The sequence below is a fragment of the Verticillium nonalfalfae genome, assembly GCF_003724135.2.
Source record: "Verticillium nonalfalfae strain VnAa140/NRRL 66861 chromosome Unknown scaffold_19, whole genome shotgun sequence".
Taxonomy (NCBI): domain Eukaryota; kingdom Fungi; phylum Ascomycota; class Sordariomycetes; order Glomerellales; family Plectosphaerellaceae; genus Verticillium; species Verticillium nonalfalfae.
In genome coordinates, this window is record NW_021167244.1 from 96,591 (window position 1) to 123,310 (window position 26,720).

A 26,720-nucleotide genomic window follows, 5' to 3' on the forward strand; every position below is an offset into this window, starting at 1 on the left:
CTGCAGGATATGTGCTGACTATTGTTCGGGGTGAATCCCTGTCACTTTGGGGGCTTATGTGCCATCGACGAACTGTCGCCACTCCACTTAATGCTTACAGCGGCAGAGCTGACTCTCAGCCTTGTTCTCATAGATTGGCGTATCGTGAGACAGAGTCAGAGCCTTCGCATTGTACAGAGATCATCTGATTATATGAGATTGTTCTAGTGAACGCGAGGTCGAAACTTGAATGCCCTGACAACTACCAGGATAGACGCCGGGCCAGCCTTTGAGTCTCTACCCCCCTTAATCCTCGTGCATGATCGATCCACGGCGCGTAGATTGGAATAGCAAGCATGCTCGTAAACCATTGCACCCCATCTTCCTCAGTTAGGAACTGACATAGCCCCAACGAGGAGCATTGATAATAATACCGCAGAGAGCACCAGAGAGCAATCCAGCAACAGGCAGAGTCAGTACCCAACCCCCATACACCCATGCAACCATACGCCAGTTGATAGATCTCCAGGTGCCGGAACAAAGGCCAACACCGATCACACCACCGGTGAGACACTGGGTGGTCGAGACGGGAAGCTCTGTGGGTTTAGTCAGCGTCTGAAACCCTCCAGCAGTCAACAGGCCACTAAAGAATGACATGGGAAGGTCTTACTGAGCTGGGTAGCAAGAATGATGGTGCAGGTGGCGCCGAGCTCCATGGCGAAACCGCGCGAGGGAGAGTGGAGCGTCAGACGGTTACCGAGGTTACGCATGATGTGATAGCCGTATGTCCAAATGCCAATGGAGATGCCAACACCTCCGTAGACGCTGGGACTTTGTTAGAATTCTTTATCTCACGGTTTGAGTCGGATGGGATTATTGCGAGTCTGGGGTCGCGGTGCCGGGGATGTGGGCCCCACGCGAATGAGCGCCGACAGCCCCCATCCCCGCGAAATCATTATGGGCATGGGAAACTTACAGAATCCATGTGGGCACAGGGGACTTGGAACCAGCGATAGCGTTGGTCCTCCAGATCTCGTAGATAGTAGCGAAAGGGGCGATTGCGTTGGCGACGTCGTTGGCGCCATGGGCAAACGAAGCGACGGAGGCGGTCATGATCTGAAGGAAAGAGTAGAGGTACTCGGCGCGGTTGTCAAAGTGAGAGACGTGCGAGTGAATCTCGTCGAGATCGCCGGAGAGCATGTTCTTGCGGCGCTGCTGCTTGTGGATGTCCTGATCAACACCGCGGAGGAAGACCCACTTGAGACGCCAGAAGAGAACGGGGCCGGAGCTCCACTTGCCCTCGGGCCGGGGACCGACAAGACCAGCGGTGGGGCTCTTCTCGTCGGTAAGATGGTCCTCGCGTCTGTCGACGGGAGCGGAGGCGACACGACCCGAGTCAACGTCCGAGACATCGTTGCCGAGGACCTTGGTCTCGCCAGTAGGGTTGGCCTCTTCGTCGGCGCTGTGACCGCCACCGGCACGCAGGGCGTTGAGCTCCTCCCTGGTGAGGTGACCCTCGTAGTAATCCTTGATGCCACCGCGGAAACCCTCAGGCTGAACAGGAGGCTCAGGACGGCGGAGCAGGAGGGGGCCCATAGGAATGTGCCAGAAGCGAAGCTGCCAGTCGTCCTTGATGACAACGCGGTACAGCCAGGGGACGAAGAAAACGGCGACGAAGAGGGCGACAGCGGAGCCGACTCCGACGATAAGGCCGGCCTCCTCGGCACCATTGAAGCCGGTCTCGATCGACCCACCCTTCCAGATGAGAAGCATGGTGATAAGAGACGATGTCATGCCGAAGTAGAAGGGCACAGTGGCGAGACCTTTGATGACAGGGTTGTTGCGGACCATGACAGCGTACTTGGTTGCGAGGAAGATGATCGCGGCGAAAACGCCCGACAGACCAGGCGCGATGATCCATGCAAGAAAAACCTGGATGACACCAGCGTTGATACCGGCATCAAAGTCGGCCCAGATGACGCCATCAACGCCGACAGTCGCAACACCCATACCAATGATACCACCCATGATAGTGTGGGTTGTCGAAACAGGGAGACCGATCTTGGTGCAGACAGTCAGGTAGAGGGAGGACGCAACGATGGCACAGACCATGCCGAGCATCAGCATAGCTGGGTTGTCGGCGAAGAGGTCGAGGTCGAGGACCTTAGTACGGATGGTATCGGCGACTCGCGCTCCGACACCGACGGCTCCAGCGAACTCCAGCACGGAGCCAAGGGCCATGGCCTGGATGTAGGTTACGGACCGCGAAGACACGGATGTGGCCCACGAGTTGGCGACATCGTTGGCACCTGGAAAAGAATCACACGTCAGAATAGCCTTCCCAGGGAGTCACGAGAGCAGAACATACCGATATTCCAGGCGTCTAGGAACGAAAAGATGAAGCCTGCAGCCAGCAGATAGTCATACTGGTGAAGTGGAGCCATGATTGGCAACTTTGGTTGTCTGAAATCAAGAAAAGGTGATTCTCAAGGCCTTGTGGTAGGCAAGAGGCGAGGCCAGGCTGAGGGTCAGGGTGATGACTTGGTTTGAGAGAGAGCCTGACACAGTTGCAGAGAGGGACGAGCCACAGATTATATATAAGGTTGAGTTGCATGGGAGGACATGCAAAGAAGCCAGCTCAGAACCATCATCTACCTCGCGGAAAGTAACCTAAATGACCGGGGCTCATGACGGCTCGGGGCTCGCCACGCTTGGCAGGCCACCATGAAGGGCGAGACAGTCCAACACTTTCCTCGATGAGCATCCCATCCGCAGTCTCTGCATCAGCGAGACCACCCTGCATCGCTCTGGTGTGGATGGGCAGAATATGGATCCTAGAGGCCCTGCTTGCCAAGGACGGCCGACCTGCGTCTTTCGATCATTGCCTGCGTTCTATCAGGTCTATTCGACGCCCACTGCTACCTGTGCGCACCGACAGAGGAAGACCAGGATACCAAAAGAGGTGCCGCAGCGGTCGAGTAGGGAGGTGGCATGTCAGTGCCAAGAACAGTTAGCTCCCACGTGCAGGTCTGCCTCGATGGGCTTCGACGAGAGGTAGAAATGGAGACATGCGGTAGGACAAGTATGTGGACCGCAGACCAAGGTTTTGGGGTGTCCGAAGACGGATATGATGCGGTGGTGCAAGGTGCCGGGGGTATACAGCCTGGTGGTGAAGGTGGGGGAGCCAAGAGGACGTCTTACAGCGACTCATTGCTAGCAGCCAGCGCACATGCAACAGAGACTTTGCTGGAAACGTAACCAGCAGGGCATATTCCTTGCCTCCACTCATCTGGGTACAGTCGCTATACAGTCGTTGAAGTCAATGTGGAATACCAAAAGAGATACAATCGCGCTCCCGCGCCAAGGCGCCAAGGCGCCAAATGGCGAGCATCATACGGATTCTCAACATCAAATCAGAGAGCCGCAAGCCACCACGTGCATCCCAAAGCAGTTGTGTGTCGTAACGACAGTGACCACTTGGTCGCTTATTGCTCGTAGTTTCCTTGCCGGCCTCGCCTCTGATCCCTTCATCGTGATGGTTCGTGGGGCGCTTGGCGCCAGAGCATACTAAATTGCCGCCAAGACCCGCGGGTTTGGGAGCCTAAAGCCGTTCCCACGTCGCGATCCTTGGGGGGTCGTGACCACGCACGCCACGACCGGCTGCACCTTATCACACCACACCTTAATCTATTGGATGCGAAGGTTGATTCGCTAGTCCGATGGCTTATTGGTATGCATCGCGTGCCTCCTGGCTCGGACATTCAGCGGCCATCCTGTCGCTAGTCTTTCTACCTTTACTCCCGTGTCGCGGCTCTTAAGACCGTTTTCAGTCCGTACGGCCGTCTTCTACAAAGCAAAAACGAGTCGGTTACCTGCTGAACTTCCTTGAAGCATGTATCTCTCATAGCTCTAGCAGAATTCGAGCTGGCTGTACGGGTAAAAGTGCGAAGGTCTAAGATATGTCACAAGCTGAAAGTGAGTTGTCTCATCATCGCGGACACGATTGTCAACAAAATTCGTCTGATTGGGTGGTATACCCAAACCTCTTGTTTGAAGCCTTCGGATGGATTCATGCTGAAGGCTTCTGGAAGTTCATCGAGACCTTTCAGCCCGGTTAGACCAGGGACATCAATACTCGACCATCAAGGGTTTCACAGGCCCCGTGGCGACGGATCCTGGGGACATGAGTATCTTGGCAAGATATAATCAGGGGGGATCTGAACCAGATGAGATCTGAACCAGATGAGATGCTTGTCTATCGGTCTTCGCAGATGCACACTTGGATACGACCTTGAACTTGTGCTCGGTACGCCGCACACTACATCCATGGAATTGAAATAAGCTAGGGAACTGTTAACCCTTGCGGTTCTTGAATCATGATGAGATCTTGGCCGACAGAAAAAGAAGGGCGACTTCATTGGACCTGCCAGTCTTTATATTAAGCGAGCGCCATCAGTGAATACCGTCGGACGAGATGGCATTCTGAGACCATAAAAGCGATACAAAAAGATCGAGGAAGAACGACTGCCAAAAACGCAGTTTGCTCAGATCAGAGGTTTGCTATCATTCATCTCTTGTGATCCGTATGTTCCGGTACCCCTCATTCTAGTGTGAGCCGAAAACCCTCCAAGTTCCCATGCCACGAACTTTCAACAAACGTGTCGTACTAACAGCTGTTTTCAGGGTTTGGTCGAATGTCGATGATGATCAGATAAAGAACATCCTGAATCTGAGATCAGTTTGAATGCATAACTTAGTCCATAATTGACTGACGCGTACCTTTTGAAAAAGACTTTTGAATCCATTGCCGGAATATTTACTGCCGCTCTCCTTCGCCCTTTTTTTCTCTAGCTCCAACTCCTTCTTCAGCTGTTTCTTCCTCTCCTTCTCCTCTTTTTTGAGCCTTTTGTTTCGGTCTTTCTCAGTCTCTTCTTCATGCTCATCTATGGCTGCCATTTTCGTCTCCCGTTCTTCTCCAGATCCAGACTTTTGCTGTTCCCCATCGGAATCCTGACTTGCTGGAATGAGGACAGGTCCTGCAGCCGTTACCTGTCCTCTGGTAGACCATTTGCCGGCGGTTATAAACGCAACGATGTCCCCACTCGAAGCTGGGTGATTTGGGTCTGCATATCGAGATTTGAACTCTGGTTTCGGCATTGATGCAGCAACATTGAAGCCGGGATTCTTCTGCATCCACTTGGCCTGCGCGCGCCTATCAGAGAAGTTGTCGGCCCAAATCTCTCCACGATCGAATCCGCCCTTCGGCTTTCCGTCAGGCTTAGTGCACATGACAGCTTTTGTTTCGTCGGCCGAGGGAAATATGAGTGGTGCGGGCTCGGGCCAATTGAATGCCCCCCGGCAAGGCTTCATGCGGTCCTGGATTTGCTGCTGGAGTTTGTTCACCATATCGTCTCTCGAGGACTTCTGCAGCATCGCCTTCCTCGCTTGCTGTATGAAGTCTGTCTCCGTAGGCGCCTCGAACGTCTGGCCTTCAAAGTCAACAGCTGTGACCAGCTTCTCCTGGCTCTCTGCGTCGGACCTCCAGGTGGCGCAAAAGCATGCAAGGCCTCGGGGCATGAAGAAACCAGCGTTGATGCGATCAAGGAACCTAGACGACCGGTTGCGGCTGTCGGCCTCGAGGAGAGCATATGTGCCCACGTCCACGGCCAACCCGATGAGTAGGGAAAATGGATCAGGCGCAGCCTCGCCTGCAAAGCCAGCGAGGTTGATGACATTCAGATATGGGTTTGGCTCAAGCGATTGATTGAATGTGTCAACAAAGTCGAGAAAGGTCGCTTGATCGATGCCTGCGGTGTTGAGAACTGGTGCGTACGCTCTTACGAATCCGCGCGCTCTGTTCTTGGGACGTCTCTGCGGCAACACCACTGCGGACGCCATTCGCTCGTCTGTAGTATCACCGCCCTCATATGGATGTCGCTTGAGAAATGCGATCGCTAGATCGTTTGATTCCTTCGTGGACGGGCCGGCGTCTTGTTCACTTTGTATCGTCCCATTGACAGTCGGCTGGCTCGCAGGCTGGCTCCTGTCGACCAATGTAGCCTCGCTCTTGAAATGAGCTGCGTTTTGTGTTGTTTGTGATTCTTCATCCCTCCGCCAGTGACTCTCACTCGGATCCAGCGTTGATGACGTAGGCCCTGGCAACGCGGGCGCGCCATCATTGCTCAGGCCCGAGACGTCTGCTTTCATCTCCAGTAATTCGATGGTGGATGGGCTCACTTGACTGTTTGAATTGACGGTCTTTTGAAGCTTCTTGTCTTTTCGATATTGAATTGCTTCTGATGTGAAGCCGACAACAGTGGCGGCTACGCGGACAAGACCGTCCACAGGATCGTCCTTATCGCCAAGGGGCTTGTCTGCCTTCTTCTTTGAATTACTACCCGTGATGTCTTTCACAGCCTTCTTAGCCGCATTGAGGGCGTATTTTTTACCCTCATCTACGAGACTAGAAGTCATGATGTTCAGGCTGTAATGTTGTGTCCGAGAATAGGTATGCCAATGCGATGCACGATCTGAGCGGTGTGGATCAAAGTTTGAACTGGATGCAGCATTACAATGGCAGATGAATCCAACATTGGGAGAGCGTCAATAAATATCAGATTCAAGGCAGACGATCAAAGACATCTTGAACAACAAATCGCCGACCCAAAACGGCTCCAAGAATCGAGGGCGGGCGAGCGGTGCATTGGTGCCGATTGCTGGGCCTCGAAAGCGGAGTCCGCAGGTCGCGAAGCCCGAAGGTCTGTGGGTGGAGGAAGACCCTATGTGACACCTTTAGCGACATGATCAGCAAAGCCAAGATAAAGCGTAATCCCGCATCTCAACAGCATAGCCCCGCCCCCGGCGAAGATGTCAAGAAAGAGGCAATGCAGTGCGGCGTGGCGACAATTGGAGGCACAACCGACAGGTTGTTCGGCGGGCCTGAATTCACATCCAGGCACTGCTGCGGCTGGCCCCCGACCGAAATTCAGTGTCCGAGGTTCGGGGCCGCACTCATCCCAGAGGCCAACACCGTCCAGTCATTAACCGCAATACGAATTCGCACCATCGAACGCTGGGAAGCATTGCTGAGAAGCGTTAAATAATTGCCTGCCATCATTATATCTGGAAGCAGGATCGAGTTCAGAAGTATATGAGTACTAATCAAAAACAATGCCGAGCCTTCCAGCTGTTTTCCCTGCCTCCATTGTGTCAATCATGCTTTGGATGTCATTAATGTCGTGGTAAACCACTACATGGGACTTGATGCCATGCTTATGACTGAAGTGAATAGCCTCTGGCATGTTTTGTGGAATTCCACTGCTTTTGCCCGCAATGCGAAATTTTCCCAAAAGAATGTCGAGGGCTGAGATGGAGAGCTCGCTTTTAGGTATACCGGCAACCATGAGCAATCCATTAATGCTAGACGGGTGCGTAATTCCGTTAACCAACAATTGATTTATCTCGATGGTGCAAGATTGTATAGAGACCTACCGTAGTGTTCTAGGAGCATCGCCATAAGCAACGTGAGAGGCGCTGAAAACAGCAGCTGCATGACATCCGCCTTCCGTGAGCTTCTTAATCTTCGCCTCGTACTCAATGTCGGTTTTGGTGTTATAGGTAGCATCGGCACCCAGGGCTTTCGCATCTTCAAGTTGTGCATCGGAAATGTCCAGCCCGATAACCTTGAGCCCCATTGCTTTGGCGTACTGTACAGCTTTTATTCGGACAGAGCGTCAGAATTCTCTTTGAAAGCGCTCGTTTGACGCTGGAGATGACATACCCAAGTGGCCCAGACCGCCGCAGCCGATGATCGCGATCCATTGACCTCGGACGAGGTTGCAACCTTTGACGCAGTGATACGCTGAGTATTGATCGTCAATTAAGTTTCTCCCTTCACACTCATCGTCACTTGGAAGAGCATCGAGCAGGCATCTTACCCGTGATACCAGCGCAGAAGAGTGGCGCGGCGGTGATCATATCCATTCCGTCAGGCAACGCCATAGCATTTCGATAATCTGTGACAGAATATTCTGCAAAATGGCCTGCGGTTTGAAATCCGTGTAGCCTTTGGGTACCCTTGTCGCAGAAGAGGTTGTGGACTTGGCAACCCTCGCATTCGTCTACAAAGGCCGAGGTCAGGTCTGATGCGATCTAATTGTGCGGGTCTCACACCTACAGCACGCAGAACTGCAACCAAGGCATCCGACTTTGTCGCCGATTTCGAACCCCCGAACATTTTTTCCCATTGCTACGATGGTGCCGGTGTTCTCGTGTCCGATGGTCATCGTATTCGTTGGGGGCTTCTCGGCCGTGTGCCCCCAAAAGAGCATCTGCAAGGTTGACGATATCGTGAGTTATGCGCCGACGAACGAGATGAAGTCCATCGTGTCTTGGCGCCCATACGGAAACAAAGCCTCAATTATAGAAAAGTACCTACAAGATCCGAATGGCACAATGTGGCGCAAGCTGTTTTCATCAAGATTTCGTTGTCCTTACATCTTGGAATCGGAACCTCGTTGACCTCCACCTTATTTTTAGCCTGCACCAGTTATGTTAGGGCAAGGCACTTGCGTGGTTGTTAAGATGCAGGACTTCTATGGACGTACCGTGTTATATTGTGCTGCCAGCATCGTCTCAGTTGGAAGAGAACCCATGGTGACGTGTGAATCTGGAGGAGGAAGGGGTACGTTTCAAGGGTGCTGTCTGCGGTTTTGGGGTCGATGTCAGGGTAAAGACAATACAGACGACCAAATGATAGGCAGAGTATTCAAGATAGAGAATTGAGTTGATTTGGGGTGCTTTGGAAACCGCGAACTCTCTTATTTAGCTCGTTTGCTGAGGCATCCTCGACGTCGCTCTGAACCCAGATACCCAGGTACTTCAGGACGATTCGTCTGGGGAGCTGTCCACTAGTTTCCCCACAGTCTAAAAGAACCCGAAGCCTAAGGCAGTCTTGAATACCCCGCGTTTCGGGTTTCAAGAACTACCTCGTAGATTGTCGTGATGCCTTAGAAGCATGTGGTATGTTGGGGATCTCCTAGCCTGACTCATGTCTTGACTGACCACAAGCCTCGTTCTTACTCATGACAACGACGAGCATATTGGCGCGGGCGTAACGTCAGCCCCAACGCGCCATGCAACGCAACACTAGGCCAGTGGACTAAGTCCACCGGCTAGGCGTGGGTCTGGTCAGGGTTGAGCAGTTGGGATAGAACCGAACATCGAGGGCATGAGGAGTCGGCTGCTCAGGTGACTGGTGAAGCACTGTCGATATCACTTAGTCATTGGGCGATCTCGCGATATGATCTGCTGATCATCTTCGCAGTAAGCGGTCACATTAATTCAACTCCACACGCTTTCATTCATATTAACCCAGAGCATGATCGGGTAGCTCAGTCTCGTGAGTATATTGCACGGACCATCTCGGGATAAAGTTCCTCAAAATCTCGTGATACTGTCCAATTGCCGAGGCGCTGAATGTGCTTTTCGAAGATTTTGTTGGGTATCAAATCATGGCCTTGTTCCGAAATTATGTCTTCGACATCGTATGGCCAGTTGACTGTGACGCATTGGGAGTAGACACTGGAAAACACAGAAAACGGATATTTGTTGGGGCTCTCGATCAGCATATCGCGAACCCCAGGCCTGCTGCGTCAGGCTTCGAGTCGGTCAAGTTTGTATGAAATGCTTACCATGGTATGTTATCTATCCAAGCATCATGCGGTACCGTAATCTGGGTTGCCGTAGGTCGGAGCCAGCGTGGTAGATCGGCGAAAGTGGACTTCGCAGGGTAGACTTGCCACTGCGCACGGCTATCAGTCATGAAAAGAACGCGTCAGAGGCCAAGGGTCTCGGACTTACTCGCATTGTTCGATGCATGACATACATGAAGGAAATCTTTTCCGGTGCTCGGACGTGGGCAAACGTGGACAGAACCTCGTTCATAAGCCTGCTGATTGGATCGATGCTGCCAGAGAGCTCAGGGTGGAGGTAAGCCTTCAGCGACACATCCGAACCTCCCATGAGAGGTTGTGCGGCATCTGTGGAAGTCGGGTGAGAATGAAAACGGAGAAAGCCAAGGAGAATGTGGTCTAAGGGCGTGCTTGGCGGTAAATGGCGTGGAAGGGCTGTGCATATGGTTGTAGCCAGCTCCGTCTGACATGCAGCGTCTGATACCGAGGGGCCGGATTGCCTCGTCGTCAACCCTTTGAGGGTGTGCGCTGAAAAGGGTACTGCAAGAGCCACGCTCTCCTGCCTGCAAGATGTGGATGCAGCGTTAGATGATTCCTCATCTTCAGAACCCGCATTTTCGTTCCGTGAAAGGCAGGTATCGGGAGAAGTCTGTATGCCGGGATCACCGATCCTCTTTCCTACCTGAGGTGCCCGGGGGAGGACATCTGGCATGGCGAACCAGCCGGGCTGCCACGGCAATCGTCCGTCCTCATCTTCGACGACGGGTAAGTCCTCTGAAGGGGACGTCCACGAAGCTGAGGGCGTTACAGAAGCGTGCAACCCTGTGCTGGTCGCAGTTCCAGACGCTGACAATTGTTGAATCTGCTGCCTCAATTGTCTAACCTCATCGTTCAAATTTTTGATGGCTCTCTCTTGAGCGGCAATCTCTTCAGCATGAGTAGATTTCAGGCAAGTGATTGTGCTTTCGAGAGATTCGACGCGGGTCTTGTTTCTTTCCCGGAGTGCGCGTTGCGCCCTACGATCCTGATCTCGTTTGTGTTGGACTTGCTGTCGCGTCAGGTTGGACACGGCCCGGGACCTCCGTTGAGGCTTGGCTGAAGTGGAAGGCGGACTGGTGGCCACTGTAATGAATTCTCCGGCCTCGGCCATGATGGTTGTCTGCATGAAAATTGCGGAAATGTCGAGCAAAGTGGATAGGAAATGACATGACCAAGGGTAGGAGGCCGGCATGCAAGAGATTGTGTCAGGGAGTGACCCTCAGGATCGGGCCGAGTCGCAGCTCAGAGGTATCGGGCTTCTGGGGTGTGCGTGGTGTCGCGTCCGGTCAAGCGATTCCGCATTCGGTTTGGCTCCGAATCACATCTCAGGTGGCCTACGCGTAGTATCGAGAGTAGTCCAAGTCGCTGTCATGACACGGGGCATTCATAGTAGATGTAGGAGATGGGTCGGAGATCACGCGTCAACCACAAGAGTCATGGCAGCAAAGTGTCATGAGTGTTCAACATTCGCTGGAAAACGACACCAAGGTCACAGAGGCTGACAAACATGTGTTGAAGCAAGCTGTGGGCCTCCATGTCAGACATGGTGTGGATCCGCCTGAAGGGAGCATCGCCTAGGGAATACGGAGGAGAGAACCAGTGGGATTGCCATGACTCAGGGAGGCGAGGGGCGACAACACGCGAGCTGCTTCGTTGAGGAGGTCTCGTCCACAATCTATCAAGTCCGGAAATCATCAGGGTATCTAGATCGCTACTCTAGTATATGTAAACGTACATTTGGTCGTAGAAATTGTCTTGCAACTGCTCCGGTCTCATCGCTGTAAACCTCAATCAAGTTTTGACTTTCACTTGCACATCGACATCATGTCACCGCTGATTGAGCGCCACCTCACAGAATTGTTCATCAACAACAACGTAGGTTGTCCTCACAAATGTAATACATGCAACTACTGATCATGCAATAGTATATAAAACCTCAGAGCACCACCCGGTGAGACTGCCAATCATTTCTTTCATCGCAACAGATCTCATCCTACGGTGACTAAGAGAAGTCAGGCTATCAGTCACCAACCCGGCCACTGGTGAGCTTGTCAGCGACCATGTCCCAGTCGCGGGCCGAGAGGATGTCGACGCGGCTGTCAAGGCAGGGCAGGAAGCATTCAAGCCTGGTTCGCCATGGAGGTCCATGACGGGCCAGGAGCGTCAAGCTATACTGCTCAAGTTTGCGGACATTCTAGAAGCAAACGAGCCATACTTGGCTAGCCTCACCAGACTCACCCTCGGTGCACCTCGCTTACCTTTCGGAAAGGGTGAGATTGATACTGCGATCACCTGTTTTCGCTATTTTGCCGGTTGGACGGACAAGCAGAGTGGCCAACACTTCCCGGCTGACGACGGCTTTTACAAAGTCGTTCATAATGAACCACTGGGTGTTGTCGCTGGGTAAGATTGCCGATTTGAATTTATTTTTCTTCGCTTCTACTAACGGCCTTGTAAGCATAATTCCCTGGAATGGACCCATCGCCTCCATGGGGCTGAAGGCTGCTCCAGCTCTGGCAACAGGCAACGTGTTCATCCTGAAGCCCAGTGAGAAGACACCCTTCGCCGCAGCAGCTCTCGGCAAACTTGTGCTCGAAGCAGGCTTTCCGCCCGGCGTCTTTCAAGTTCTCGGCGGCGACGGAAGTACTGGCGCACTCTTGGCTTCGCACATGAATGTTGCCAAGGTGAGCTTCACGGGCAGTGTTCCCACTGGAAAAGCCGTCCAATCACTAGCGGCAAGCAGCAACCTCAAAAGAGTCACGCTTGAGCTGGGTGGTAAAAGCCCAGCGGTCGTCTTTGATGATGCCAACATACAGAACGCTGTCGAGTGGCATGTGATCCCCTTCTGAAGCCTGTATTGCGATGCATCGCTAACAAACTATGAGTAGGACCGTAAACGCCTTGACATCCAACAGTGGGCAGATCTGCTTCGCCGCCACCCGTATTTATGTACAATCTGGCATCTATGACAGATTCGTCGATGCATACTCGAAGGCTTTGAGAGATAAACTGCATGTCATGGGTGATCCCAACCAAGAGGGAATTCAGATTGGGCCTGTTGTAGATAAGGCGCAGTACGATCGGATTTTGACGTTCATTCATAATGCTCAGTCAAAAAGGGAGGGTGACTTGATTGTTGGCGGAGCTGCTGTAGGATCCAAGGTATGTAACCGAAAAGTCCTCTCCTCGAATAAGACTACCACAGAAGGAAACCAAGAGGAGGTTGCTAAATCATGTCCCAGGGATATTTTATTCAACCAACATTGTTCGCCAATACGAAACCGGGAGCGTCTATATACAAGGATGAGATCTTTGGCCCCGTTGCTGTCATCAATAAATTTGAAACAGAGGATGAAGTCATTCAAAAGTCAAACGACAGCATCTATGGACTTATGGCTGGCGTTTTTACCCAGGATATCAATAGGGCTCTTCGCTTAGCTACGCTGTTCGATTCAGGAGTAGTCGGCATCAACTGTATCAGCATTATCCATTGCTCGACACCATTTGGTGGATCAAAACAGAGTGGGATCGGAAGAGAAATGGGCGAATATGCGCTTAGGGCATTTACTGAGCCGAAGACAGTGTTGATAAACCTCAAATATTGAGGGCCAGCTCCAGTATCTGAGAAGTTCTGGAGCCCAGTATAAAATGAACAGGACTTTGCTAGGATTTGAATCTCAACATTGATTGGTTTATAATAACGATAAAAGTGTTCCTTGTTAAATTTAGTCATGGAAGAAAGGTACAAATCTCCCATTGCAATGAGACCTTCAGCACAATTACCATCCCTCGCAATGTGTCTGCTGATTCCACAAGCTCAAGACTGGTTTCAGCAATAGAGCGGTACACCCATGAGGCAAGAAGATTGTCACTGAATGAATGTATGGCACAAATTTCCGTCACTAACAGTAGTTCACATGGCAATTTCATAGCCTCTTGCGCTTCGAAGCCATGTCCATCGTAATTCCACAAGGGAATAAGCCTATGCAGGTACCTGTTTTAGTTAAGAATACTTCTTCGCACGAGGAATTAATAGTTCGTGACCAATTAGGCTTGATTTTCATCCGATGAAAGCGTAGGTATGACAGAAAGCAATCTGTTCTTCAAATGGCCGGCCGCCGGAAGGCCTGGCCATACACCCCAATTTCACTTGCCTGGCAACATCAAGGTTGTGGGATCAGGCGACAAAGTATCGAGCATGACAATGATGCAACTAAGAGATCTCAATGGTATCGGATAGCCATGTTTGATATAACCAGTAGTTTCAAGGTGCCTGGACTATCAAATTCCCAGGCGTTGGCCTAGTCCGACCTCATAGAGAAAGTACAAGGATCTGTCGTTTTCAACCCACCCACTGAGAGATTCTGGTGGCGGGTCGCAGAATGTCTGGATTAGATGACTCCCACTCGCTTCTGCTGTCAACCGAACCTCTCTACCTATGTCAGATGAGCCAGAAAGGCTAGTACGTCGTCTGAGTTCATGTGGGAAATCGTGTTCCAAAGGAAACCGCCCCTGACTAAGACTCATATCGATTGTGAACGTCAGCCTGAGGTAAAGTGTTAGTTTGGCAATCGAACTGCCCGAAGGAATAGCCCCGGACTTTTCGGGTTGGTGTAGATATTCTTGAGGGAACGATGTAGTTGACAGATCGGCATCGACCAAGAAGCTTTGTATCGCCTGGGATATCCACTCAACTCCCTCATATCTTTCATGGCATTCCTTCATGACACTCAGCAAGATATCAAGTCTCTCCTGACCATGGCTGTCCTGTGGCCATAGTGGTAAATCTGGCGCGACGCCAATACTTTCAAGCTTGGACCCGAGGATATGTAAGGCGAGGGGTAAAGCTGCGCAACCAACGATGGCACTTGGGAAGCCTCTCGAAAGCTTAAGATCGAGATGTCTGCCGATGATGCTCGTAATGGCTCTCATTTCCTCTGAAAGTCTGAGTTGTGCTTCAATTAATGCACACCTTGCGTTAGGCTTACGGCCGAACAATGTAGACATCGATGGAGCGGACATGAGTATGTCATAGTTGTAGACGGCGATGTTAGCAGAACTAAAGTATGAGAGTGAGTCAATGAGCTTAGGCTCCTCGAACATGGATTGAAATGCCGGCTTACTGATAGTACATCCACAGAAGATCTCTGAACGGAGAATCTGCTGTTACAATACTTTGGCTAGTAGTGCCAGACTTTGACGAAGTGCGTGACCCAGCTGCTTCGGTCACCAAAGCTCTCTTGTGCCACTCTTCCAAGACTTTGTGTGCAGCGATTAATGAATCCATTTCACATTGGCTGGTCCTTGAAACCCCATTTTCAGGGCGGGTTTGAGGGTATACGAGGCTCAAGACCTCCGTGAGTGCAACACAAAGATCCACCAGCAACAATACTGTCCGGACCAACGGCCGCTTGACATGAGTGTTGTAGACCCGCGATGCGTGAAGTTCGTCTTGAAAGTCTTCGATGCTAAGACGCGGCTGGCTGCCAAAATCGAAATCGTCTCTTGTTATGTTAATGCTGCGTCGAACGCAGAGTGACATGATGCGGTCACGAATTACACAACCCCACCATAGCCGTTTGGCCTCATTTTGCCGTTCTGGACAGTCAAGCGCATCTTGGCATGCATATTCATGGGCGCCGGCCTTTTTGGCATGATTAACAGCAGTCCGAAGCCATCTGCTGTTGGGCTGCTCACGTTGCCCTGACACTGCCGAGGCCCAGTATGTCAATAGCAGTGCCGCTTGAGCCATTACGACATCATTTGAGCTGACATCGAAGTCATGCAGCAGCTAGGAGACAGTAGTCTGTCAGCAACTCTGTACTTTTGATGGAGGTATACAGAATTTAACACCTTTGTCCGAGCATACAGTGAACCTTCAGCCTCGACTATATCTACATAGCCTAGGCTTCTTATCGTGTGATACGATACGAACTGTGTCATAGTCAGTCAGCCTGATCAAATTGGAACTAGGAAAACCCGAGCTTGACGCACTGGACAGGCAGCAAATAGCATGGCCTGGACGAGAACCATAGGGATCTTCTTTAACAGATGAGAACTATCCGAAACACCAACAGATTCTCCCCGAGCCCAAAGTTTGTGCTCATGTAAAATAGGGAGCATTGGGTGTACATGGAGAAAGTATTTGTTGATGAATTCATTGAAGATGATGGTCGAGGGCAAGCGGAAGCAGCCTTGCTTTTCAAGGAAGCGAAGGTCACCCTTGCGGATTCCTGAGCTGCCCACATCATCCCAGTTGTTGACGTGTGTTGGAAGACTGAAATGTTAGCGCTGATTAAGTTTGAAATTGATTAGGTCACCTAACCATCTGATTCGGGACTGATCCTTGTCAGGTGCCCTGGTAGCATCCACGTCCTTCCACGTTTCTACGGACTCTCCCGTTGTCAAGTCATCCAAACCACACGGACTGTTGATATTTGGTTGTAACCGATCACCCTCTTGACCGGCGCTTTCTTTGGGAGCTTCAGAAGGGTGACGATGTCTGTCCAGGACAATTAGCGAGGTAGTTAAACGAACATACGTTTCATACCGAACTTTGACTCTAGGGATTACGGCGCAGTCTCTGTCGTCCAGTCGGCAATTGGTACATGGTTGACCCGTCCTTGTCACATCGCACCGAACCTTTCTGCTTCGGCACTTAAGGCAGGCTTTCGGAGCTCGTTTTCGAGTACGGTAGTCCGAAGTGTCTATATTCATGATGATAGCTCGGCTGACAGATATCATCCAGGCCCTCGGCTCGGGTACGGGGGATTTCACGTTAGTTAAGGCGATTGGGCCCGGGACTGAAACCCGACTCATCACTCGGGGGGAACATGTAGCGGAATTAGGTTTCCGGCCATTCTTAAAATCATACTTTTCGCCGGTATGCAATTTTTCAATGCGCAATCGAGCGAGGAACTATCCGTTTCTTTATTTGAAACACCACGTTGCGACCAACTCTCAAGCAACCCAGTCTACTGTATGATATGGCGGGGCGGCCACAGATCGTGCTGCATCAGGGTTCAGGAACATTGCAGCGCTTTTCTCAACTACTCCTGAATGAGTGAAGTCTTGGAATTCTCTGATGAAAGAATCATACTGATTGGATGAGTTCGCTCTAAACGATGTCCATTTATGCTAGGCTAGGCACTTAACGCATATTTAAACCATGAATTTGATCATTAATTCGTGTATCGAAGGACGTATGATCTTGTGCTCGTTGAGTTATTAGAAAGCGTCGACTCGTCGCATTGCACTGATGGAAGCAATCGCATAGAGCCACATGGCCCACAATGCCTAACCTCCAGCAACCCGTGCGCTGTGGCCCCTCCTTCCCTCTCACAAGGGCTTTAGTACGATCTTTGATCTGTAGACGGCATTCAAATGAATTGAAGAGCAGAAAAGCCGAGCTTGTGGCATTGGTTGGCGACAGTCAGCACTTTATTCCAATATTTAGTAGGCGGCTTAACGCGGTGCAGGGCCATGACAACTTTGGTTGGGATGATCGTTATGTGCACGATGGGGCATCTGCGACTTGACCTAAGAAATGAGGCTTGGGAGGATATTCTCAGGGTACGAGGCCATGGAGGCATACATTAAGAGCTGCGGAGCGCCAGAGTTCAGACGTTCCTCCATCTTGCACTTGACCGACCACCTGGCAGTGATGAGCCAAGACCTCATCGCTCTGCTTGCTAACTCACTCTGATACCCTCTCTGAGCTGGAAGAAGTAGTCATTGGTAATGTTTCACTAGAAATTCAGCTGCATGATACCCTGTGTGCAACTTAGGCAGACTCTATACAGATCGGTGACTCCGTACCCTTCTCGTCCGGTTTTCTCTGTGACAAGACTTGGCGGGCCAGGAGACTTTGCTTGACGTCGTCCTTCGCAAAGAGCAAGTCGATCTCCTCCAATGATTTGCCGGACGTCTGGGAGCCCGTTAGCAATTGATTGTCAACGCCATAGTGACTTGAGATAACGTACCTCGGGACACATGAAGTACACAAAGAAAATGGCCAAGAAGCAAGAAAGAGCCATCCAGATCCAGATCTTCCAACCGACATTCTGGAGGGCGATGCCGCCAGCAAACACGGTTATGAAAGAGAAAAGCCACTCGCCGAAAGCACCAGCCGCAGCCCCAGCATGACGCAGTTTAAGAGGTGCAATCTATATGTGTTAGTGTATTGGTTCAGTCGGCATAGCCGGAAAGTGATGCCATACCTCTGGTCCGTAAAGCCAGCACACGCCGATCCACCCATATCCAAATACTGTATTGTAAATGAATATGGCGCCAACTGCTGTCCATTGAGTCGCACCGGTGGGATTTGGAAGTCCAATCATAGCCACAAAAACGACCATGCACATCGTGAGGACGACGGCTGAATACATCATAATGTTGCGGCGGCCAAACTTCTCTATCGTGTAGACAAGCGGAATCGTGCCAGCAGCAAAGAGGGTGTTCATCAAAGCAGCCAAAAGCTGGGCCATGAACTGCGAGAGGCCAACTTGGCGGAAAATCACCGTACTGTAGTACACTGATAGATTGATACCTGTTCAAACGGCGGAAGTTAGTTTCTCAACTGTTCTTGGTGGTTTCACGCATACTCACCCATCATTTGTTGAATGGCCAGAATTAGGAACGAGATGCGGATTCTCCGACCAACTCGCAAGTCGCTGCGGTCCCATAAAAGATCCGTGATCTGGAAGCCGCGCTCAGGAGAGCTTTCTTCAAGGGCGATACTTGCGAGGATAGAGTGTTTGATCTCCAGGACCCGAGGATCGTCAATAGGGGCATCAAGTAATCTTCCAATGGTTTCGTCGCCTTCATTGATTCGACCTCTCGCGTAGTACCAGCGAGGTGTATCTGGGAGCAGCAAAACCAGCCCTCCTGCACAGAGGGCAAAAATGACTTGTAAGCCAATAGGAACTCGCTTGATGCAATCAGCCTTATGTCGGGCACTAATAGAACCCTGGGTAAATAGTTCCTTACCCAAGAAATCTGGTTGGTCATGCGGGTGAAGCCGAAGTCAACCCAGTATGCGATGGCAGCTCCAGAAACGAGAAAGACGCAAGTAACAGCCACATCCGGTCCACGTTCTGTATTCTTTGTGCTCATCTCAGCTTGGTATGTCGGAATAGAGCAGGATATAAACTGGAGACTGTCAGTACTTGTCTTATCAGTCGTTATTTGAACTTACACCAATGCCGAATCCCTGATAGTCGGTTTAAGTAAGCGATCATCCTCGGTATCTCGAAAAGAGAGACTTACGCAAAAGATGCGCCCAACAATCATATGAGGAACAGACCATGCTGATGCCTGGAGGCTACCACCGATGACGACGAGCAGGTTTCCCAGAAGAATGCACATGCGTCGCCCAAGCGGCATGCCAATGACTGTCACGGCAAGAGAGCAGACTGTCGCAGCAAGGGTGTACGCTGAGGCGATCATAGGAATCACATAGGTGCCTGTAGGATTCTGTTTCATGCTTAGTCATCTGTCAATCGCACGCTTCGCCTGGGAACCTTGTGAGCCTACCCCCATAGCGTCCAGGAACGGTTTCGTCTCTTGGACGCCGCCAAGAACACCGGCGTCATATCCATAGAGGCAGAATGACTATGTTTGTTTTAGCAAGTTATTGCATTGCTCAAGACTCAAGGGGCTGGTGTGCGCTGCCTTACAATCGCACAGCTGGTCGAGAGGACTCGTTTGATGACCTTGCCTCTGATTCGCTTCTTCAGAAATTCGACCATTATTTCAGGGACGTTGATACGCCTGTCGTGAAGTTGACAATTCGTCGATTATGGAACAATGCAGCGATTATTTGTTCGTTGAAGCTGAAGGTGTTGAATGATGAACATGCCGATAAGCGATTGGATTCTGGGCCGTCTTATGGTTTTGAAGTGTTTACACACAGCCAGGTAAAGTAACGCCGTAGCACGAGCCGACAGCCATTTTCTCGGAAACTGCCTTTAAATTGCTGGTACAAGCTCCCCGCCTTTCCCCAGACAATCCTCCTCCCCAGACTCTTGCGACCCCTAGGCGAGGACCCTCATTCGGATCTGACTCGACCTTCAGCTGGTAGAAAGATCGGTGCCAGACAGCCGCAATCCACCGCCGTCGGGATCGAAATCCCGACCGGGAAACGCACTGACGAACATGTGTCATGACACCAAGCCAAGTCACCAGCTCCAGTGAGCCATGACTAATGGCTCAGCTTGTAGCCTGGAGGTCGATGGGGATGCAAATGGTTCGTCTTGACGTCGGCCTCGGTCTCATTGCGAACTAGCACATATGCACCGCTAATGAGTTGAAATCGGAGAAATTCCAGAACAGGAATTCGCCGCGAAAAACGACCCAAGTGGCCAAGATACTTTCATGACATCGCAGATCATGGCTCTTCTGGATTCGTTAAATGTGTGTGTCGGGGCCACGCTTGCGACACCATTTTCGCAAATTGAAAGCGACGACTAATCCGACCCCAAGCCCATCTTCTTCTACAAACCAAAATTACACAACGTCAACATTCTCGGAGCATCCCCCCAACGTGATCCAAATTATGGGCGAATCGAAGCTCTTCCAACCCGTCACGGTGGGAAACATGAAGCTTGAGCAACGGCTGGCCATGTGCCCTCTGACGAGGTTCCGTGCCACAGAAAACCATATCCCCATGCCAAGCTTTGAACAGTACTACGGTCAGAGAGCATCGACACCTGGTACTCTTCTTGTGTCTGAAGGAACTTTCATCGCACCTGAACACGGCGGTTACGCCAATGTCCCTGGAATCTACAACGAGGAGCAGGTCGAAGCCTGGCGCAAGGTGACAGATGCTGTTCATGACAAGGGATCTTTCATTGTGTGCCAGCTGTGGGCTCTGGGTCGGACGGCCAGCGTGGACGTGTCTGAGAAGGAAGAGATCATGTTCCGAAGCTCAGGCAATATTGCCGTTGACGCCGATCGTCCGGCACCAGCCCCCCTCACGTTGGAGGAAATCAAGTCTACGGCACAGCAGTACGCGCAGGCTGCAAAGAACGCCATGCGAGCCGGGTTTGATGCCGTCGAACTTCATGGTGCCAATGGCTATCTCATTGATCAGTTCCTCCAAGATACCGCAAACAACCGAACAGATACTTATGGAGGTAGCGTCGACAATCGTTCCCGCTTCGCTCTCGAGATGGTTCAGGCTGTTTGCGACGCTGTCGGGCCTGAGCGGACTGGGATTCGCTTCAGTCCCTGGAGCACCTTCAATGCCATGAAGATGAAGAACCCTATTCCTCAGTTCACAGACATCATCAAGAAACTGAACCCACTCAAACTAGCCTATATCCACCTTGTTGAGTCCAGGATCGCTGGTAATCTCGATGTCGAGGCTGCCGACTCACTCGCATTCGCTGTTGAGGCACGAGAGGGCCCGCTTCTTATCGCCGGTGGCTACACTCCTCAGACCGCCCGAAGACTGGTAGACGAGGACTTCCCGGACAAGGATATTGTGGTTGGCTTCGGCAGGTTCTTCATCTCAACACCTGACCTTCCCTTCAGAATAAAGACGGGATTGGAGCTCAACAAGTACAACCGGGACACCTTCTATACCCCCATGTCTACTGTCGGTTACACTGATTACCCGTTCAGCAAAGAATTCATCAACCAGTCTCAGGGCTCCCTAGCATAGTTCTTGCGGACAAAAATCAACTTCAGGATCTGGATCAGGGTTAGAAGTAGTAGTTTGTAGGCAGATTGCAATGCTGTATAGTTTTAACCCCCCAAAAATCGATACCATGCCCGTCTGTGAAGGAAGAAACATGTACGTCATGAACATATGTTGGAATTCAGTAGGCGATAACACGGCCTAGTCTCAACCCTACAGATTGGCTCTACTGCATGGGCAATGCGTTAGTTGTGATCTCTTGTGAGGGAAGACTGTTACCACTTTGAGCCGGAACACCTTGGAAAAGATATCTAATTGATAGTGGTTTTCTATCATCTCAAGTATGCCGGAACCGCAGGCTTATCCTCGAAGTCCGTAGAGTGAGCAAAACCCTCCCACTGCTCCAAATCCTTCAGGGTGTTCTCGCATTTCATCCTCATGATTTGCACCGCATCCGAGCCCAAGGGAATCCGTAGAGGGAGCTCGTCTCTAATCAGTTTTCCTGGATGGTGATTCCATGTGGCAAGCTCAACAATCTTCTCAGCAGCGAGTACGGGGTTTCCCGGCTGAGCTCCAGCGGTTGCAGCATGTATTCTCGCCATGTCAGCTTTGACGGGAGCATAGCATTCCTCTCCATGATTGGGATCCAGCTCGGCCTTTTTCTTAGTGACATCTAGTATGCTCGTTCGGAACTGACCAATGACCAGTAGATGAACGCGAATATGGAATGATTTTGTCTCCTTGGCTAAGCACTCCACAGCCCCTAAAATTCGTCAACGATCTGCTCTCTGGGAGGGTGGTATCGAGAAACAAGGCTTGAGCCGCGGCAGTACTCACCCTCGAGCGCAAACTTGGTTGCGCTGTAGGGCCCCCCTCCGCCTACCCCATGCCAGCCGGATATGCTGCCCATGAATAAGATCATGCCGCTATTTCTGGCGCGCATGTGCGGTAAGACAGCCCTTGTAAGATTTAGAGGACCGAAAAGATTTGTATCAAATTGAGCTTGAACTTGATCCGGGCTTTTGGTAGGTTGGTCAATGACATATGCAGTCTGACTTGACTTGGGTGTTATTATCACTCACCTCAGTTCCTCCCATACACCCGATAGGACATAGCCGGCATTGTTGACCATAACGTCAATTCTTCCAAATAACGCGACAGCCTCCTGAATCTTTGCATCCAGTTCGGACTGTGGAGCCGTCACGTCAAGCTCAAGTACTTTTGCGTTGGTAGTGCCTAAGCAGTAATCGAGGTCTCGGACTTTGCGGGCTGTCGCAATAACCTTGTCACCACGAGAAGTCGCAGCCTTGACGAGTTCGCGTCCAAATCCGGAGGAGCACCCAGTGATGAGCCAAACGCGTCCGTGCTGGCCGTCGCCTTCGCGTACTTCGATTTCAGACATTTCTCCCGGATATGGGGTGATCATGGTGCTTGTGAGAAAAAAAATCAAATCAACAACAGAGCTGCAGAGGGCAATATAGATGTGGAGAACTAAAAGGAGATGTACTGTGTAGTCCGTCGCCCGTGATTGCCGATGACGGGGTTGTTTGCTAGCGCACGGCAAAGGCTAATCGCCTATGACGGACATACGGAATTGTGTGGACTGACTCATGTGAGCGGCGTCTGACCATTAAATCCCCGCACGGCTGGGACGGTGCTTTCACATTGCTGCGCGAATGAACCATGCATTTGTCAGGCAGGGCATAGGACGTGTATGTCTATTTACTCTCTTGCGCTTAGAACTGCTGAAGGTGAAGATTGTCTCGCTGATTTTCGAGACTTGCAGCTTCACAAATCTGTCTCATTCCATCGTTGATGAATTCCATCTGATCCCTAAAGAATATGTCCTTGACGAAACACTCGACTGCCAGTCCGTAATCTCTGCCTTTGGGCACAGTACGACCACGAGTGTCCCTCATGTTGCCGCCAGCCATGAGTGTCCTTACAGCATACACGACGGTCTCCAACGGGGTCACGTATTCCTCAGGGAACTTGTCCCAAATAAGGCTGGAAAGCAGGTTTGTGCGGACTGTACCCGGGCATATCGCATACGTTCGGATCCCCTCCCTATAATAAGGAGTAGCAATCGATCGCATGAATCCCAGGACTCCCGCTTTGGTCGCTGTATAGATCGGATTGAACTCTTGAGCGTACTTTTCACCGTTAGTGACACCAACGCAATAGGCTTCGAATGGAAATGATAATGCCACTGACAAATGAAGCGATGCTGGCTGTCATGACGAGAGCAGGCCCAGGGGCGGGGTGCTCGCAAGCGAGGAAATAGTGCCGTGCCAGGTGACACGTGTTGATAACTGCTTTGAGATTGATATCGATGCTGTGCTGGCGTGGTTCCGATGGCGGAAGCGAGGTGTCTTTGCTGTAAAAGTTTTCCAACTGCAAAATACCAGCATTGGCGAACACAAAATCTAGTCGGCCGTGTGATTTGAATACAACGTCAAACGCCAGGGACAAAGATTTCCAGGAGGCGACGTCGACTTGAATGAATTGGAGTTGAGGATTCGCTTTGACGGCCGCCTGCCCCGAACTCGCGTTCAGATCGAGGATGTACACAATCCATCCATCCGACACCAGGGACTTTGCTACCTCGAGGCCCATGCCTGACGCACCTCCTGTAACCAGGCCTATCTGCTTGCTTGTCATACTGGTTGTGTCTGTGTCAGATGTCTAAACAATGGAAGTCTTCGTGTGTGGCTTGTGCGTCATGGTACTGAGCACAACTTCTTTCCCTGATATCTCCCCAAGGTGAACCGTTTTAAATATAGAACTCGCATTTGCAGGTGTTCGCATTCGGAAACCCCATAGTCGTCCAGCTCATTCTGGGGAAGGTAATAGAACCACTGCTTCCCACCGAGCTCCATCGCCCCGGGAAATGAAGCCGAAAGAGCTGAAAAGAGTTCTGCACCTTGACTTGGTAAAGCGTCTATCGCAGAGTGTGTAGGAGCTTTATTCACTTGCAGGCTTTCCTGACGGCGACCTTAACTCCAACCACTGCTGGGTATACATTATTCCTGACTCATGACTGTGTTCTGACCAGACCTAGCTTAGTACCTACCTACAGAGATGGCCGTGCTTTCAGCTGGTTTACCCAAACAGGTTGGACCCCACTGGATGATAATCCCGGCCAGGCCTTTCGTAGAGGCCTTCAATGGCTGACGTGTGTCATGATCGTCTCGGACATCGTTTAAAAGTCTCCAAACTCTGGTCCCATATCAACCTCGTCCTGATTCTCGACCGCATACGCCACAAAGTCCCTGCAAACATTCGTCTCGCTCCATTGCCCCATCACCCCCCTGTTCTTTCCAATATGCCGTGGCAAAAGATTGATCACAGCTTCACGCATACTCAGCTGGACTACGATGCTGAGCCCAATCTTCAGCCGTGCATCAAGGTCTCCGTATTCTTCAGGAAGATTGACTCCATCGACTACGACACGTTCTTTGGTCACTGGAGCACGGTGCACGCTGATCTCGCTGTGGCCACGCAAGCTTTTCGTCAACACATTGTACGATACGCACAGGTAAGCGTTTTTTTCGCGATGTGCACGCAAAGAGTAACAGCTGAGACGGCAATAGCATCACCAGACGCCGGAGATGAAGGAGAGAGCTCGAAGCCTGGGAGAAAGGCTTCTGGACTATGATGGGTGTGCGCAGCTATGGGTTAGGACTTGGAATGACTGGCTGGCCTTCTACAATAGCAAGGAGTATGCTGCAGCCTTGAGCGACGACTGCAACAGATTCATGGCGCTCCCCATGACGTACATGGTCGGTTACGAAAACCTCGTCGTCGGTGATGCTTCAAAGGCCACGGGTGGCAAGGACGGCATGGACATTACGTTGTTGAAGGTTTAGCCCAAGGGAAATGTCGAGTCAGCGGGATTTTGAATGATTGTCGCAGCAGCTGGTTAATTGCTGTGGACTAAATATAAAGCTATGAGATCATAGATCTACCACTAATGCCAAACATGAGGATTACGTTCTGTAATTCCTTTTGGGAGATCAATATGCTCTTTCCTATCCCCATGAGAAAACATATACTGTTATTCTCAGGGCCATCATCAGGAAGCACAAGAGTTCTGATGATGCCCCCATGTTGCTTACTGTCTGTGATGTTGTTGTATACTAGAACCTGGGACAGCTCGCATGCTGGTATCACTCTCTGCACCTGCTAGGGATTGATATGTGAAGCAAACGTCACTTATTATACAGTGGGGTCATATTCGTGTGGTGCTATATCAATCATACAGTAGAATGTAACTCAGCATTGCCTGGGTTTCTTTTTCAAGATCCATGGGGATGTGAAACCGTTAAACCCAAATTTGGGGATCGCCTGGGTTCATAATCACCGTATGTGATGCACAGATATGGGTGATCACCAGGTGCTGAGATTCACCGCTCTCAGTAGCCTGCGATCCACAGCGCACATGATTTATGGATCAGATATAAAGTGGTGATTCAGACCATTAGCAGTGGATCAGAGAGATAATATCAATTCACCACAAGTCTTGTATCACCAACCCTAAGGTACCTATTGAGAGCTCTCAGTATAGCTCAAGTAGTGAATCGGGGCTCACGTAAGCAGTGAAGCCTTCTCAACAAAAGAATGTTTACCTCAAGCAGTTATAATACGAAATTGAAGGTAATCCTATCTAAAAGCATGTAAACGCTGCAGAACGATGTGGAAGATCAACATTCGACGCGCAGTGCGTTTACCGTTGCTCACTGTCTCTTGTCCAACTCCCCGACCTTACAACAATAGGATAACGCGCAATACTAAGCCACTGAATATATTCTTTACTGAGGACCGCTTCAATATTTCTCTTGAATATGACAGGTTGCAGCGAACAGCTTACAGAGATTCCTGCATATACTTCCAGGCCCTTGACTACATTTGTTTATTTACTTGATTGACGTTATTACTCTAATGGGACGGCTCTCTACAAGCCAACACAATGCGATAAATATCATTGCGCGATGAGCATGACCTGCCATGCAGTGTATTATAGCGCAGTTGAATATCACAATGCGTGAGTGGCTACATTGTTATGGTCCGACGAGAGCGAAAGAATTGCCTTCGTGGAATGAATCCAAGACGGCAGCTTCATGTTCGTTCGTTCATTAGGAATTGATTTCCGGTCCGAGCGGCTTTGCTCCGGACCTCTGCTGCAATGCTGGGCCGCATGTCCATCGGCCGAGGCTATGACCCGCCCCGACGGAAGAGTGTGTGTGGTGTGTGCCCACGGCTGTCCAGAAGAGGCATCGGTCGCGAACCGGCTGGATGTGCGGGGTCGTTTGGTCGTGCGCCGAGGCTTTGAATAGATAAGACAAGGGTGGGTGGCAGCCCATTTGCCA

At 50.9% G+C, this 26,720-nt stretch overlaps 9 protein-coding genes across 9 annotated transcripts; 3 read left to right on the top strand and 6 right to left on the bottom strand.

Annotated features, from left to right (window-relative positions):
• Window positions 1-369: 369 nt before the first annotated feature.
• PHO89_1 (Na+/Pi symporter) lies at window positions 370-2,423 on the bottom strand (the record flags this gene model as incomplete). The annotated part of the gene is made up of 4 exons (XM_028637414.1): window positions 370-575; window positions 650-810; window positions 956-2,288; window positions 2,348-2,423. The coding sequence occupies 4 exons, from the start codon at window positions 2,421-2,423 to the stop codon at window positions 370-372; spliced, it is 1,776 nt and encodes a 591-aa protein (XP_028497286.1).
• Window positions 2,424-4,645: 2,222 nt separating this feature from the next.
• On the bottom strand, window positions 4,646-6,453 carry D7B24_003222 (uncharacterized protein; the record flags this gene model as incomplete). The annotated part of the gene is made up of 2 exons (XM_028637415.1): window positions 4,646-4,702; window positions 4,759-6,453. 2 exons carry the CDS (start codon window positions 6,451-6,453, stop codon window positions 4,646-4,648), a joined length of 1,752 nt encoding a protein of 583 aa, XP_028497287.1.
• A 1,013-nt stretch (window positions 6,454-7,466) lies between these two features.
• Window positions 7,467-8,633, bottom strand: D7B24_003223 (uncharacterized protein; the record flags this gene model as incomplete). The annotated part of the gene is made up of 5 exons (XM_028637416.1): window positions 7,467-7,693; window positions 7,760-7,840; window positions 7,917-7,994; window positions 8,476-8,518; window positions 8,586-8,633. 5 exons carry the CDS (start codon window positions 8,631-8,633, stop codon window positions 7,467-7,469), a joined length of 477 nt encoding a protein of 158 aa, XP_028497288.1.
• A 738-nt stretch (window positions 8,634-9,371) lies between these two features.
• D7B24_003224 (uncharacterized protein) lies at window positions 9,372-10,821 on the bottom strand (the record flags this gene model as incomplete). The annotated part of the gene is made up of 3 exons (XM_028637417.1): window positions 9,372-9,561; window positions 9,672-9,791; window positions 9,866-10,821. 3 exons carry the CDS (start codon window positions 10,819-10,821, stop codon window positions 9,372-9,374), a joined length of 1,266 nt encoding a protein of 421 aa, XP_028497289.1.
• Window positions 10,822-11,534: 713 nt separating this feature from the next.
• D7B24_003225 (uncharacterized protein) lies at window positions 11,535-12,559 on the top strand (the record flags this gene model as incomplete). The annotated part of the gene is made up of 4 exons (XM_028637418.1): window positions 11,535-11,585; window positions 11,636-11,661; window positions 11,727-11,980; window positions 12,222-12,559. 4 exons carry the CDS (start codon window positions 11,535-11,537, stop codon window positions 12,557-12,559), a joined length of 669 nt encoding a protein of 222 aa, XP_028497290.1.
• Window positions 12,560-17,493: 4,934 nt separating this feature from the next.
• Window positions 17,494-19,459, bottom strand: D7B24_003226 (uncharacterized protein; the record flags this gene model as incomplete). Its single annotated transcript, XM_028637419.1, has 9 exons — window positions 17,494-17,637; window positions 17,693-17,875; window positions 17,930-18,258; window positions 18,318-18,639; window positions 18,699-18,860; window positions 18,907-18,921; window positions 18,978-19,184; window positions 19,245-19,322; window positions 19,388-19,459. The coding sequence occupies 9 exons, from the start codon at window positions 19,457-19,459 to the stop codon at window positions 17,494-17,496; spliced, it is 1,512 nt and encodes a 503-aa protein (XP_028497291.1).
• Window positions 19,460-20,265: 806 nt separating this feature from the next.
• Window positions 20,266-21,375, top strand: D7B24_003227 (uncharacterized protein; the record flags this gene model as incomplete). Its single annotated transcript, XM_028637420.1, has 1 exon — window positions 20,266-21,375. The coding sequence occupies one exon, from the start codon at window positions 20,266-20,268 to the stop codon at window positions 21,373-21,375; it is 1,110 nt and encodes a 369-aa protein (XP_028497292.1).
• Window positions 21,376-22,429: 1,054 nt separating this feature from the next.
• Window positions 22,430-22,777, bottom strand: D7B24_003228 (uncharacterized protein; the record flags this gene model as incomplete). The annotated part of the gene is made up of 1 exon (XM_028637421.1): window positions 22,430-22,777. One exon carries the CDS (start codon window positions 22,775-22,777, stop codon window positions 22,430-22,432), a length of 348 nt encoding a protein of 115 aa, XP_028497293.1.
• A 1,899-nt stretch (window positions 22,778-24,676) lies between these two features.
• Window positions 24,677-25,220, top strand: D7B24_003229 (uncharacterized protein; the record flags this gene model as incomplete). Its single annotated transcript, XM_028637422.1, has 2 exons — window positions 24,677-24,889; window positions 24,945-25,220. The coding sequence occupies 2 exons, from the start codon at window positions 24,677-24,679 to the stop codon at window positions 25,218-25,220; spliced, it is 489 nt and encodes a 162-aa protein (XP_028497294.1).
• Between the last annotated feature and the right edge of the window lie 1,500 nt (window positions 25,221-26,720).